This window comes from Acipenser ruthenus, chromosome 21, assembly GCF_902713425.1.
Source record: "Acipenser ruthenus chromosome 21, fAciRut3.2 maternal haplotype, whole genome shotgun sequence".
In the NCBI taxonomy this organism is placed as follows: Eukaryota; Metazoa; Chordata; class Actinopteri; order Acipenseriformes; family Acipenseridae; genus Acipenser; species Acipenser ruthenus.
The window spans coordinates 8,025,574-8,040,937 of NC_081209.1; the positions used below are offsets into that span (position 1 = coordinate 8,025,574).

At 44.1% G+C, this 15,364-nt stretch overlaps 2 protein-coding genes across 2 annotated transcripts in view; one reads left to right on the plus strand and one right to left on the minus strand.

Annotated features, from left to right (window-relative positions):
- The first annotated feature begins 1,942 nt into the window (after positions 1–1,942).
- On the plus strand, positions 1,943–9,734 carry LOC131699064 (group 3 secretory phospholipase A2-like). Its single transcript, XM_058994718.1, has 6 exons — positions 1,943–3,207; positions 3,445–3,712; positions 5,213–5,826; positions 6,762–6,891; positions 8,065–8,184; positions 8,408–9,734. The coding sequence occupies exons 1-6, from the start codon at positions 2,607–2,609 to the stop codon at positions 8,670–8,672; spliced, it is 1,998 nt and encodes a 665-aa protein (XP_058850701.1). The 5' UTR covers positions 1,943–2,606; the 3' UTR covers positions 8,673–9,734.
- A 902-nt stretch (positions 9,735–10,636) lies between these two features.
- LOC131699065 (inositol polyphosphate 5-phosphatase K-like) overlaps positions 10,637–15,364 on the minus strand; it is a 31,158-nt gene continuing 26,430 nt past the window's right edge. Inside the window, exons 10-13 of the mRNA XM_058994719.1 lie at positions 14,599–14,736; positions 13,694–13,777; positions 13,145–13,249; positions 10,637–12,559 (exon numbers count right to left, since the gene is read on the minus strand). Of these exons, the coding sequence (XP_058850702.1) occupies positions 12,098–12,559; positions 13,145–13,249; positions 13,694–13,777; positions 14,599–14,736 (789 nt within the window). The 3' untranslated portion in view covers positions 10,637–12,097. The remainder of the gene's footprint in view (positions 12,560–13,144; positions 13,250–13,693; positions 13,778–14,598; positions 14,737–15,364) is intronic.

Genomic DNA, 15,364 nt, shown 5'->3' on the forward strand with positions numbered 1-15,364 from the left:
TGTTTTTGACACTTATATTTCTTCAAAAATCAGTAATGACCCTTTGAATAAATAATACACAGCTCCAAAAGTCTTATCATCGAACTATGAATTTGAACTTTCATTGCATTTTAGTATGATAGCTCCATGGTTCGGATTGTGGATCAGTTCTCATTACCAAACAGCCTGCAGAATAGGAACCTGTATGGAATTCTTTGATTGTGGCTCTGATAGCTTCCATAAGCCTGTGTGGCCAAAAGACACGGAACACATTACACTGGCTTCACCCTGGCTCTTACAGAACCACATAGAACAGGTAAAGGGATTATTTTAACAACACCTGGGAACCATTACTGGACATCCTACAAATGCATAATAACATAAATATTGTCCCAAACTGGTAGCTGTAGATCAGTACTCATCAAGTAAAGCACGCTGTTGATTTGGCCTCACAGACTGTAAAAAAATAAAAGTGAAATCTTCCAAATGTTCTTTCAAAGAATAGAAGGACCCATCTAAAACTTTTTAGAGTATATCTGCACGCTCTCTTTTTTCAAAATAAGACTGCATTTGTTTTGGCAATAAGGCCAAACAGAAAAACTGTATGAGGTACATTGTATAATTAGCAGCCATTTAAGTCAGCTACAGCATGAAATGGATATGGAAAAAGAGTGTTACACGATGAAATAGCAGTGATACCGTTTTTTAATGCCTTGACCAACAGAGCTGCCCAGATCCGAGTTAGGAGTGAAGCTTCTCTAATTAAGATTAATTGAAGGCCACTGAGCTGACTTGCCTGCAGTGCTCTTAACTGCCAGCAGAGGGTACTATGCTTCTTTCTCTGTGATGACTTACCTCCTGGAGCAGTGGTTCCCAATCCTGGTCCTGAGGACCCCCTGTGTCTGCTGGTTTTCATTCCAACTGAGCTCTCAATTACTTAACTAGACCCTTCATTGAACTGATCCTTTGCTTAATTATACCTTTTTAATTGTTTTCAGCTCTTAAACAGTTGCAGATTTCAAGTTAGCTATAATATTTTATAAGTAACTTGAACTCTGCAACTGTTTAAGAGCTGAACACAATTAAAAAGGTCTAATTGAGCAGACGATCAGTTCACACCCTGTACCTCCTGGGAGAGATCCGTCCCTAGGCCTGCTACGTCAGAGGCATCAGCCTGCAGGATAAAATGTATGAATCAGGCTCAATTTACATATTCATTTTTTTCAGTTTTACAGCCAATTTAAAAACCTGTCCTGTTTCAAGCGTGCACTGTATGCCTCTTTACATTTTAGAAACGTTCCTTTTTAATTAGGGGTTTGGAATTGTTTAAAAAACGGCAGGTAGGTAAACGTGTAGAATGTGCGAGGCTGAAGGAAATTAAAATGTGTAAGATGTCTGTAGCTGGCAAGAATGGGTTAAGTCCATAGTGTTTGTTTCTCTCCCTTTAGAGTGAGTATGTAGGTGACCCCCAAAATATGACTTGGTATAGATCCACAAAGCAGGGCCGGATTAACCAATATGAGGGCCCCCAAAATACGGGTTACCATAGGGCCCTCACCTCCTTTAATCTGGCCCTGGTCCCCAGGCTAGGAACCACTGTCCTGGAGGAATGAATTTTTTTCAAGACAGCCAGCTGCCTCCTGGACTGCTCCGGTTACCTGTGAGCCCTCAGTTCCCTGGGGGATGAGCAGGACAGAAAATACCCAGAACACTGTGCCATTCAAATGCTTTCCTTAACCCTTTAATTAACCGTTATTGGGGTTATTAAGTGTGTCTTTTGAGTCGTCCCGCCTGCGGTGCACGGTCCCTCCCAGTCGCCTCCGGGAGTCAAGTCACTGTTGAAACCGAAACTGACTTTAGGCACCGTTGGAAGGTGTGTCAGCGTCTCCCCCCTCGTCCAATCCGAGCAGCTCGCCTCTTCTCAGGTTGTAGGTAACACACATCACCCCATGCTCGGGATGACACTCCCACGTCGTGCCTTTAAAACAGAGCCGGGAAGTGTACGGTATTTGTCAATGACACTTTCTGTGCCTTTCACTGGTTGTGAACTTTGCTTCACGACAAAAACTCTTCCTGCTCTGGATTCTATTACTTTAATCGCTCAGCATCTTAACATCCACTCTCAACTGCCTTTCTAATTTGCACGACTTCTGCGATTGTCTGTGCATTTCCAAGATTGATGTATTCAATCTGTTTTAACATGCTCTAAAACTAGCCGAACGGGGGCTTAGAATTGCGCTTTACAGCCAACTTAATTCACATACAGTCGACTTGTGCAAAACAAAGTTTTATTTAATAGAATACACGTATTTGGTTTGTAATAAAGGTAAGACTTTTTCCACAAATAATAATTATATATTTATTAACCTTTACTGTAAAACAAGGCACATCAACTTTAAAAAGTGGTCTGAAAAGTATTTAATTGCATGCATATTTGCAATGCTAAGTATGCATAAAGTGTATTGCAGATTACTATTGCTAATATTTTAAAGGTTTTAAAGGTTATGCTGTAGCATTGTTTTAGTTATCCAGTTTTTAAAAGAATAAGACACGTTTAACTAAATAGCTTAATACTTCCTGCTGCTAAGACTAGTGTTATTACCAAAAAAACGACTTTTCTCATTGAAATGCCAATAAGAAAACTGCTGTTGGTTGTAATCGCGGTGTTCACAAGCGCAGCAGCGGAAAGACAGAATGCCGTCTACTTTGAGGCTGCAAGGAGTAAATTGACTTTCTGCCACCTGACACGGACAGCGTCCTCCAAAACCGGTCTCAGCTACCTCAACTTCCTGAGCCGACCGGTCGGCGGCCACTCTGGGGCGCTTGTACTATACCAGAGCACCTGGGACAAGTCTCACCGGCTCCAGGAGTGCGTCAGCACCGATGACCCAGTCCTCACGAAGACTTTCCTTTCTTACTGCCAAGAGGGGCTCCAGACGAACTCCACTTTCACAAACAGACCGGACATTCTGCAGGACGCCCGTTCTCTGGTTGAATCCACCAGCCCGTGTGTCAGCAGTGCTTTGCCACAGGATGGCGCCGAACCTGCCCGGCGAGAGAGGAGGGCTGCGGCGGCTGGAGAATCGGTACACACGCCCCCTGAGGAGAGTTCCGGGGATGTGAATCCCAGGAGTGGAGGCACAGCGCGGAGGAAAAAGCGAGCGTGGATCGTACCCGGGACTCTTTGGTGTGGAAGAGGAACTGCGGCGCAACACTTCACTGAATTAGGTACGTGCTATTTTTGTTTGTTTTAACATTTATTCTGTATTGTGCAGGAGTGGTTAATATAAACAGATTACTTGAACCAGTTTTCATCTTTTAATAGCATTCCTTTCTGGCCGCCTTTTCTTTCAGTTCCCCTAAATATACAGTCGCTGTTCAACCCAGTGCCCCTTTCAGATAATTACACAATGCAATGTCCTTAAACAGAACACATGCAACACCTATTGATTTTTTTTTCTATAGGGGTCTTTGACCAGGCAGACCTGTGTTGCAGAGAGCACGACCATTGTAAAGAGACGATATCAGTATTCAAAATAAAATACGGGATCTTCAACCATCACCTGTACACTCTGTCCCACTGCGAGTGTGACCAAAGGTTCAGACAGTGCCTGATTGGTGTGAACGATACCGTCGCTAATCTGGTTGGGTATGGCTTCTTCAACGTCATTAAGGTGTCTTGCTTCGTCTTCCAACCCAAAGTACAGTGCACCCGGATGTACTGGTGGGGCGGGTGAGTGCCATTTTAATGTATTTAACAATAAAAAGAACCCCACCCAGCAGGCCAGGGTACTAGGATATGGAGAGCAAGTCCAGGCTGTTATTAAAAAGCACATGGCCTCCCTCTATAGTGGAAGGAGAAGTCTTTTACAGTAGGACTGGAAAACAGATCAAACCTGTTCTGTCTGGAACTCCTTCAGGGAAGTTTGCTGAGAGAGAGAAAAGGAATTCACTCTCCAAGCACGGTTGAACTGAAAATCCGTGCTGTTTTAAATTGTACTGTGGGCCCTCTGTCAAGCCAGTATCCTTTGACCTACGTTGGGTTGTATTAAGGCTGTAAATCTATGCTGAACAATAACATTGGTCTTTTAGCATTTAAAATATTGTGTACATGTTAAAAAAAAAAAAAAAAGTTTGATATTTCTTCTGACATTTAGCCTTAGAGTGCAGTGAAACTTAGCTAGGACACTAGGTTTAAAAACAGCTGTTCTGCCTAAACAAATTGCCATTGGCAAATTATTCTTCTGTGAAAATGGGGCCCACTGTGTCAAAGGCATTGCACAATATATTTACAAATATAAAGAGTAGCGCTTTCCATTGTACTGTACTGCGCTGGAGCAGGAGTAAAACTGTTCCATTGAATAGGAATCCTATCCTCAGGAATTCAGTGAGAGAACGCACTGCGTGTCAGCACTTGCTTTGGCTTGTTTGAGGTGTTTCCAGTGGGTTTGGTTCCCTACGGGATCATGCATCCCATGGATCTTTCAAGTTTCCACTGACAACCGTTACACCTGACACACATGGCATTCCTGTCGTGGGAAATCGCTTTCCGCGTCAGTAATTTGAGAAGGGAGTTTCTGAGCCTGCATCGCACCTCATTATTTCTTTATCCACCTCACCCCAACTGTGGCAATTCAATGAAACTACTATAGCAGCACAAGGACTTTGCAATGGGGTGAGGCTGCTGTTGGTAGAATGGTACCACAGTACTTTGACAGCTGTCATCCATATGCCAGTAGCAATGGTAATCCATATGATGGTACCATATAACTAGTGTGCTACCATATCCGGAAGACTGTGTTATATTATCCAATGGTGGTCTGCTAATGCTTCTCCTGGGCTTCGTCAGTGTAATACACTGGTGTTGTAATGGGAGTAATTTCAGGTAGTCATGTGGGTTTTCCCAAGATCATACTTCTGTGAAGTTCTGTGAAGACAGGCACAAACTATGTTAAAGGGACACTTTGTAACCTATTACTGGGTGTGTGTTTTGTCTCATTCTTTCTGCTTAGATTATAATTTATTAGTCTTGTTAACTAATGCCTTTTGTCAACCTTCTAAAAGCAGAAATGGCAATATAGAATGGTACAAAACACAGGTAAGAAATGTTGCAAACCTGTATAAAGGATAAAGCATTGTTCATTAGGATACGGAATTATACTGGTTTCAGAACCTAATGATGCATTTGGCTGAATTCAGACAAAACCACAACCTTGCTTTTCTATTCTGGCAGGTGTAAGAAAAAACAGAAAGCACCTTTCGCCGTCCTCCGTCCTCCCACATCGTACAATGCCACTCACCCTGCAGAGGAGGAGACGGACATGGGCTGGAGACCCAAACCCAAATCAAAATCGGGCACCAGGGTCAGCCAACGGGCTTCCCCCAAGACAAGCAGCACCATAGAGCCACCTAGTGGGGGGAAGCAAGCCCCCAAACCACCCCGCACGACAGCCCCAGGCCACAAGCGCAAGCAGCAGGGCAAGAGGGGGCAAAACCAAGGTCACACAGGGGTGGTGGGAGAGTCCAACGTGACAGGGAACAGTGGGGGTACAAATCCACTTTTGGAAAGTACCACATTGCCAGGCAACAGAGGAGAGAAAAATACAGTTTTGGAAGAGTCCACAACGGTAGTGAACAGAGGGGGGGAAACCACCACACCGAAAGGTCCCGAGTTGCCAGGAAGTGCAAGGGGAGACACCCCAGAAAGAGGTGATTGGCTGTCGGGTCACAGGTCAGAGAATGCCCTGCCCGTGGTTAACCCCTTGTTTTCTGGTGAAGATAACCTTGAATCCGACGGGACGAGGCTCAACAGACCGCCCCCTGTGAGGAAGGCACCCGAGGGACACTGTGAGTATGGTGGTCATCAGACTGGGGTAGGGTGGCATTGTGGGTTTGTATTCTAGCGCCAGAACAGCACCTTGTTTGGCAAGCTACACAATGTCAGCTGCCCTGAGGTTGTTAAATCTTCAATGCTAACTGTTAAAAAAAATATATAATAAAAAATAAAGTTGCATTGGCAATACTGACACCCGATTAATGCACTCTACAAACAATATATAGGGGAGCTCCTCAGGGCATCTGCCTGGGATCTCTTACTAGCAGCGCATTAAGTTTTATTCCAATGGGCTTTGCAAGTGTTACAGATAAGACTACATGTTGAAACTTTGTCTGCTGTACATTGCTGGCTACAAATTTCCATGATTGTACACCTGAATACCTCTCTAGGTATTTAACTAAACAAGACTCAAATACCAGCCTCAGATCAGTCGACAGTAATAATCTTTAGATGACAGTCTTATATGTCAAGAAAAAATGTGCCAGAGGAGTTTGCCAACAGGGCACCAAACACTGGAATGTTTTAACAGTGAACTTGAAAGTAGAGGCAACTGCTCAGTGCTTTTCAAACGTAACTGCTAAGTTACATCACTCGCAAAGGCACGTGGAAGTGCTTTAATCCATTGCTTTGGTGTTTGACTGCTTGGCCAATTGTACGCAGCCCCCTGAGGACTCCCGTCCACGGTCGGCAGTGGCATAGCTTGGATTCAAACCGCCGATCGCCAAGCTATAGGGCACATCCTGCACACGCGGAGTGCCTTTACCGGGTGCGCCACTCGGGGGCAGTCATGTTTCTTGTTGACACTGCAGGGAGTTCTGTAACACTTCAACAAACACAAATCTAAGATGTGCTGTAAACGTATTTCAGATCTAATTGTTAGCCTTGCTTAATGTGAAATGTGCACGTTCTCTACAACTGACATGCTTTCCTCTGTTTGTTGACACAGATAAATCCCAGAGCTGTAACTGTTACAAGCGCTTGGATCAGTGCAAACACAAAATCAGCCCCCATGAGGAGAGATTCCAGCTGCAGAACACAGAGGCCAAGACACTGTACCACTGCAACTGCACACGCAGGTAACTCTACTGACAAGCTCTGACAGGAGAGAGGGGATGGGGGATGGGGGGATGGGGGGATGGGGGGATGGGGGGATGGGGGGAGGGGGGAGGGGGCAGCCAGCACCGAACATCACTGGAACACAAGCTTATAACAACTGTCAAGAGAACCTTGTCAGGTTTTGACCCCTCATTAACTTTTGAGACTGTCATGAGATAACCAATGGTTTGTCATGAAGACTCTTCTGTTCAATGTACATTACAGGGCTGTGCCTATTTAAACAATAGCAAAGCTGGCACTACTGTGGGAATGTACTGCTTCACAAGGGCAGCTATAATGGTATGAGCCACGGGCAAAATGGTACCATTTTCTTATGTATTTTGACATACCAATGGTATGACATAATGCTATGCACCAATAATCCAATGCCATGGCACCATTTCATTACCAGTGTGCTGCCATGTGCCAAGTCCATTGTGTTCCCATTGCTGGTTCTAAAGCCATGTGTCTGTCTTTCTGTCTGTCAGCCAATGGCTAGACCCCAGTCTGTTATTTCCAGTTCAAAAAAGGTGTCTCAGAGAGAAACAGATTTCAGACCACTAAATACATTCCCAGGTTAGCTCTTCCTGCTAAACAGTAATGCAAACAAAAAATATCAATTTCTGATTTGAACTTACTGAATGTATTTTCAGTTTTCGGATAATTCAGAAACCCGGCCCTTCAGCTGAGGTTTATGCAGAGCATTTACCTTGACAATTAACAGTTGAGTTTGGCTCCCTCTGAACAACTCACACGTTGAAAAGCAGAAATATATCATCTGAGCTTTGGGGGAGGCAGACAGCACAGAAATGCCGAGAGGTGTGTTTTCAGACAGCTAGTAACATGCTTGTATTTGAAGTAAATCTGAACAACTACATACTTTTCATCAGTGAATGTTCTTTTAAATGCTGGTTTTTAGAGACATGTAAGAATACAGTATCTGATTCATAAGACTGTGAATATCACTGAAGCTTATTACCAATTTTTAACTCCCCTTTTTCACAAATGGAAGATATGGTGATTTCTCTGTTAACTAACAAAGCTAGGGAAGGCATTACCTAATGAAGGTATCAGTATTCTTCACTCAAGTTCCTTGGTATATACTTGTAGTTTTTGGAAGTTGTGAATGATCTGATGAATGTTTTTGGCCCCAGGTTGGCACAGCGACTGCACAGGATGAGGGAGCCCAACACAGTGGAGTCTCTGCTCTACAGCTTCGTCTCCTTGTCCTGTTTTGACCTGCGAGAGAGAGAGGAGTGTGACCAGGAGGGCCGGTAAGGGTCTGTGTATGTGAAAGACACCATGTGATCTGAAGGTGTTCCAGCTAGTTTGAAAATCCATTTTCTTTTTTAGGTTTTGAATACTTGTGTTGTGACAAGCCCCTCATTAAAAGTCTGTAACATTATGAGTGGGTGTTTGTACGTCATGTATTTTGTCATGAATAGTAAGTATTTAAGCCATAATATTCATACCCACTGTCTCTGTTTTGCTGGCCAGGTGCACCACGCAGCAGACTGCTGTCCTTTCCAGGGCGAGGCACCTCCGTAGAGTCCTGAAGACTCGGCGGAGTGCTGAGGGGAGGGATGGGGTCGAGGGAGCCCTCAAAGTGAAGAGACAGGCCACCAGCACACCCAGGCCAGTTCCGCTGTACGACAGGTGTCTGAAGATGGTTGACTCCAGACTGAAACCGGAATTACTCACTGAACAGCCCCGCAATGACACCACCACAGACTGGAATATCTCGAAAGGGAGCAGACATTAAATAGAGGCGCTAAATGCGTTTCTAACTCTTCAGTGTGTTCAGGTTTGGCGCCCCCTACTGGAGGGGGGTACACATTGGAAAGCCAGTTTTTTGCTTCAGTTACATCCCTTTTTCTAAATGCAAAACAGGAATACAACTGTGAATGTCCATTTAAGTAATTTCGAGTTAACGGGTTGCATTTGCTTTCAGAAAATAAGGCGCACATCCTGTACTGAAGCAAAAACGCTTTTCGGAATCCTAACTATAAGTATTACAAAGCTACAACCATTGCTAATTTCAGTGTGCCGTTCATGAAAATGTTTGTTACATTATTCATATCAGGCAACTGGCAAGCCTGAGACATTTTGATGATCAAACTTCTGACTGATCCATCACCACAGAAACGTTGGGTCTGCCATAATGGCCTGGAGCAGAAGCTTATTTATTGTACAGAGTGTATATTTTGTTCACGTCCGTCCTTGTGTACAGTCTTGCAAGGGTATTGCTAGCAGACCTTTGGAAGGTAACAATGCTGTGCATTCTAGGTTTCTTATACCCTGATAAGCCATAGCTGGAGTTTTTAGAGCGTTTTACAGTACCAGGGAATCAAGCTGCAGTGCATCAACATACCCCTAGCACTCTAGGGATAAACCCAGCATAACCGAGGAGAGCTGTTTGAGTGCTGTAAAATGCTCTAAAAAACCAAGCAATCCCTGTGTATTGTAAGCAAGGCTGTTGCAAGCTGATGTGTATTCAGTTTACAATGCAAGCAAATGACATGTATTTATCTTGGTAAAATAGCAATCAAATGTATAAAGTTTTCTTAATTTTAAAATCATGTTTATGATAGAATTATATGATATTATGTTGCATTTTGCTTTTGTAATTGTGGTTTCTTTTTTTGTGACAACGGTATTATAAGTCTGATTGGTTATTGATGAGCTCACTGCATGACATGAGCAGGGAAGTGTACAGATTAATTTATAGGCACCTGTGGATTTTGTATATAGCTCATTGAATACAAAGGGAGTGGGTTGTTTACCTGTCTAGAGTGAAGTCTAATAAAGTAAGTGTTTGTAAGATCCTTGTGTCTGCATCTTGTGTCTCTATCAAAGTCACACAGAATGGCATGGTGCTGTCCAGGTGTCTATGCTGCTCTGTGTTTTTCTGTATATGTACAGTTCTGAGCTACAGGTTTGGTTTATGATTAGCAGAGTGTGTGCGTGCGTGCGTGTGTGTGTATGTTGGGAGCTAAAGAAAGGATGCTTTACTTGCTCTTCTGTGTTATTGTGGGCAGATGTTTCAAATGCTTCGTCAGGCTTTGCCCACATTAGCAGAAGGGTTTGTTCTCTTTGTGGTTTGGAGCCTGCATTGTGCTTCCATATTCAGGTTACACTGACTACCCAAGGTTTTAAAATCCAATTCCTCAATTCACAAAAGTGAAGAACTCAGCACAATAAAGGAGAACCAATAATAATGTTAATAAAGCAAGTAAGAGGTCTTGGTTTTAAAGCATTGGTACATACCTTGTAGCTAGCAGCATGATGTAAGCGAGATTCCTAATTTATAGAGGCACTCCCACACACACCTGCGTTACAATACTCTACACCTGAGGCACCACATCATCCCACTTCACAGGATATGAAAGCGGTCGTTCTGATTAGGTTATTATCCCTCAGGGGAGGTATGTGTAAGTGTATCACACTTCACTTTTAAGATCTATAGCTTCAGACCCGGTACAGACATTGATACAGACATTGCTTAGCACAACTTAAGAATCCTGGTCGCGAAGTTGTTTAGCTTGTGGATCTCCGCCTTTTACAAAGGTGGGGCCACCATGGTGTTTAGGAATTCCCATACAGGCCAAGCACAGTTTATACTACATACTGTACCACCAGTTAGACTATTAAATGAACGCTTTGTTTGGGCACAAGTTATTCATTCTAGCATATTGAAACAGGATATCTAGCAGGCGAGATCTTGTTTCCTGTACAGTAACTTGATCCAACTTCTTCGCACTTTATACAGAGATTTATTCAATTTAATCAGTAATCACAGATGGAAAAACAGAAAGGAGCACAGCATGACGTCTCGGGGAGGAGTCCCTGGCAGCACCGCACTCGCTGTCTCACTGGCTGTGGGGAGTCGGGGCCCGAGCCACGCTCTGCCCACATTCACACGATACGAATGTTCACTACTGAGTTCAACAGTCTGGACCTCGATGAGAGATTTAGATATAGTGAGTATTGGGAAAGGGGAGAGAGATGAGTCCAGCGCTCCACAGTGATATCAACTGGATGAAGTGACGGTACGGCAGCATCTCTACACCAGGTTTAGGATTGCCAACTGTACTGCAAGAGTCGTCCCTTTTTAATAAACTTTTTTCAAATTACGCAATTTTCTTATGAAAAACAATGCATGCCATTTTTTAAATGCATTTCACAGGTATGGAGCTACTGCAATGTAGAATCAGTTCCGTGCTGCTTTTGTTCAGCCAGCACCAAACAATAGCTGCACACCTGGGAAGTGATTCAAGTTTCCTCTGAGGAATCTGTACTTCTGAACATTCTATTATATATCAGATTCTGATCTTACAGAATTACTGAATTAATTCCTGCATAATTGTAATGCTGATGTGAACTATGGAAAAATACTGGCAACCCTAGTCCTGGGCAAGGTGCACATGGGTTTACTCACATTATTACCCAGGTTACAATTACCTACTGAGAGAGAGCGAGAGAAAGAAGTAGAGAAGGGGAGGGGGAGAGGGAGGAGGATGGGTGTAGTGGGGAGATTAAAGATACATTAGCTTGCTAGGTCTCCCTATTTGCAGGATCTTTACCAATATGATCTTCAATGACTAAGGACTAATGGATGAACAAAGACAGCTACAACGATATGAGCCATAAGTAGAATGGAACCTCTGCCAATAACATTTGATCAACGATCACAACAGCATGAATACACAATGGTATTCCACTGGTGTGGGGTGTACCATAGCTGTACCAGACAGGGTGTGTGCTTGTTATCTTTTTTTCTGGTAAGGTTTTGCTGTTTTATATATTTTCTGTAAAGGGAGACCTGCTATAACAGGAGACAAAAGTGTGAAGGCGCCTTAAAAACTGTGTGACAAAACAGTGTGATACTGGCAGAAAGCAGGACATTAGCATTACAGAGAAAAGGAGAGTAGCAGAGGAACAGGGGTAAGGGTAGGGCAGAGAGAGGGAGAGAGAGGCAGGGTGAGATAGAGCGTGAGGCAGACAGAAATACTTTCACTCTCAACGATTCAAGATCAGAAATGATGGACGTCAGGAAATCTTCACAGGGAGAAATAAATAAATCGGAAAAGTCTGTCCGTTCCAGTTAGCCGCCATTTGAAAATCATTCTTTGGCCTCGTCTGGGCCCGGTAACCGTCTATTTTCTCTCCTACATGCTCGTGAGCATGTCACAACCCTGCAGCCTTGGGCTCGCTTGAAGCCTTCCCCCCAGAGAGAGCATTTTCTTGGGGTTTCTTTTCCCCGACGGTGCCCTTGTCCCCCAGAGCTTCGGGGGCACTGACCTCTATCCCTGGTGTGCCGGGGCTGGCGCAGGTGTGTGGGTGTGGGGCGGAGCTGCTCGGGGACTCGTCCGGTTCACACATGAGCCGTTCTCTCTTGGCTCGGTGTCCAACGCGGGGGGAGGGGCTGCGGTCTTTGCCTTTCTCCCTGGAGCTTGGCCGCAGGTTGAGGGCCTGCAGTTTGGGAAGCACCGGGCTTCGGCTCCGGCTTCGTCGGCCCCTCTGCTTGGCCTTGCCCGGGCTGGGGCTGCGGGACTTGGGCCGGAGCAGGACCAGGGTGCTGTCGTCCTCCGAGCTGTAGTCAGAGCTGTCAGAGGGGCTGGAGCTGGGAAGGGAGCTGGGCAGGATGATCTGCGGGAGGAACATAGCATTCAGACAGCTAAACCTGTGGTAAAATACACCGTTTGTAAGAGCCCTTGTATACTGGGCATATTGGAGACAGTAGTCCAGATGATTTGACTACATGATCACTATACGGTAAGCATGTATCATTAAGTAATAATATTAAGTAATATTGTGTTTTTTAAAATCATCATTTTTTCCAGTCTAGCATGCTGCACAGCAGATAATATTCATATAAGGTCAGATGCTTGCAACATTGATTAAGAGCAGAGGCTGTGAAGCCTGTCACCCAACAGCAGATGGCACCATTGCAGCTCGCCTAAAAGGAATATAATGTATTTCAGCTGGTTTAATGCAATCCTACAGTTAATACCAACAGCAGAAAAAAGGAGAAAAAGCATTTAGTTCTGTTGTTTAAGTTTGTTGTGTAAGGCTTTTAGCGTTGTGTTTCATTCTTATCAATTGTATAGCACATGTTTTAAACTGCTCAAATTGAAACTACAATTATAACAGCATGAAACACTATATGGGTTATTTGGCAGCGTGACTTTATCAGAGGAATAGCCTCCTGAACAGAAAACACGACCTCCTGACCTGGAAGGGCTCCGTCACGCCCACGATGGTGCTCATGTTATTGCTATAGTAACCCAAGATGTACTCGCCCGACCCCTTGGGAAGAGTTTCCTCGCCAAATGCCACCTGCAGGGAACGAGGGAGCAAATTAGTGAAGAAACGACAAACAGAACGCAGGTAACCTTAACATTCCTTTCCCATTATCTTTCGAAGCCATTCTACATGTGCTGGTGTAGAACGTGTCTTCCTGAGTTAGTCAGAGAAGCATCAATTTCCATTCAGGCTGTGGGCAGCAAAGCAATAAAGTCTCGTTCCACTGATGAACTTTCCAGGCTTTTCTTATTTCATTATCCCCAGCCGGGGGTCTTTAGGCTTTTTTTAAACATGTGCACCCAGTAGGTTATGGTGATTTACTTTTCCATGTTACTGATAGCTCCACTTTTGCATTTACAGCTGTGTAGAGCTCTATAGTTCCAGTGTACAGGTTGTCAGTAGAGCTGAATTACACTGGAGCGTGTATGTGTATGTCAATGCAGACAGGACCCAGTGCCTGTGCAGTCTCTGCTCTACCTGGCACTGCTGCTTCATACTGTCGGAATCCTCCTGCTTGGCCCACACGTACCCCACATAGTCCTTGTGGTGTCTGAACCCCACCTGTGGAAAGATGAAGGGGGATGTGAGGCAGACCAACACGCCAATGATAATTCAGCTTAGGGTTTGTAGTCCTAGTATTGGTTCTGGTCAAAATCCTGCTATGCAGCTGACATTGAAAATATGTGAATTATTTGAAAATGTTCAGTTTCTTTCGACTATGATTCTTCTTGAGTGTATTTAAAATCTATATTTTAACACACACTTTCCAGTATGATCTCTGCTTTTCCTGAGACGGATGCATTTTGAATGTCGACTGTGTTTCTTTCATGTGACCACTTTACAAATAGCTTTGAAAAAATTCCATTAATAATCCAATTCCTCTTTACAATATACATTCATATTGGACCCACAAGATTTATTGAAATTCTCTAATAAATAATAATGTTTCTGTTTCTTCTTGTATCGAGTGGATCTTGTGATGGGTCATATCCTTCACACGCAATCAGAATTTCTATAGTACGTATAACACACATTTGCTATCAATGTCTTCTTTTTAAGGCTTTTAAAACTGATAAGATCCGTTCAATAGAGTTTTCCCCAACGCTGATTGGGACTGGTGTGCCTGGGCCATGTTACCAGAATAGTCTTAATTTAGTAAGTAAAATAAATAAACATTTCTACAATTACACCTGCTTTATATTTCCCATTTATTTTCATATTACATGTCATTTAAAGTGCAATATAAACCCTATATGAGTTTTCAACACACCTCAATCAGGGAAAGTGAAAAATCCAGGGCATTGCTAAGCAACCACCAAAGGGCTGCATAATGCAGATGTGTTTCTCAGTCTTAAGAAATGAAACAGAACAGAGCTGGGTACCTTGTAGAGGCCGATCCAATCCCAGGAACTGCGAGGGAAGCTGGCCGCCATCCTGAACTTCACAATGGCGTCCGACACCTTGGTCCACTCATCCTCCACAAAGAACTGGACCAGGGGGAGGTCCACTTTGTAGGGGAACTGAGGGGGGAGAGAGGGGAAGAAAGAGGTGAGAGAAGTGAAACAGGGATAAGAGAGAGAGAAAAGAGAGAGAGGATAAGGGAAGAGAGAAGTGTGAGAGAAAAGAGGCGATAAGGGGGAAGTCAGAGAGGTGATAGGGGAGGTCAGGGGATGAGATGGGAGATGGGAGAATTGGAAATCAGGAGAGGAGAAAAAGGAGAAAGGGTAATGTAGAGGACAGAGAGGGGAAGAGGAGGGGAGAATAGAAAGATAAAGGTACGAAGGAGAGGGAGGGGGAGGAGTAGCAAAAAAGGAGAGGGAGCGAGGAAGGGAGAGGTGGAATGATACAGACACCAGGGGAAACAGACAACGGGTGTGACAGGGAGAGAACAGACAGGGACAAATACAGGTAGCAAATACAAATGGAATAGAGAAGGGGAGAGGGAGGGAATGGGAGAGAGACAAGTATCAAAAGAAGTGAAGGAGAGATGAAAGGGGGCAAAAGCAGGAGAAAGGGGTTATCAGAAAGGGGGAGAGAGGGTGAGGGGGGAAGGGGGAGGAAAAGGATGAATCCAGTTTGAAGAAGGTTCTCAATTTACACAGTATAAACCCCAAGACTTCCTCACAAACACACATCGTGAGGTTTTGG

Excerpts from the sequence above, each read along its gene's own strand:
- LOC131699064 (XM_058994718.1), top strand. The coding sequence starts at position 2,607 with ATGCCAATAAGAAAACTGCTGTTGGTTGTAATCGCGGTGTTCACAAGC. Across the intron at positions 6,892-8,064 it reads CACTGCAACTGCACACGCAG|GTTGGCACAGCGACTGCACA; the intron begins GTAACTCTACTG and ends TTTTGGCCCCAG. Across the intron at positions 8,185-8,407 it reads GAGTGTGACCAGGAGGGCCG|GTGCACCACGCAGCAGACTG; the intron begins GTAAGGGTCTGT and ends TTTGCTGGCCAG.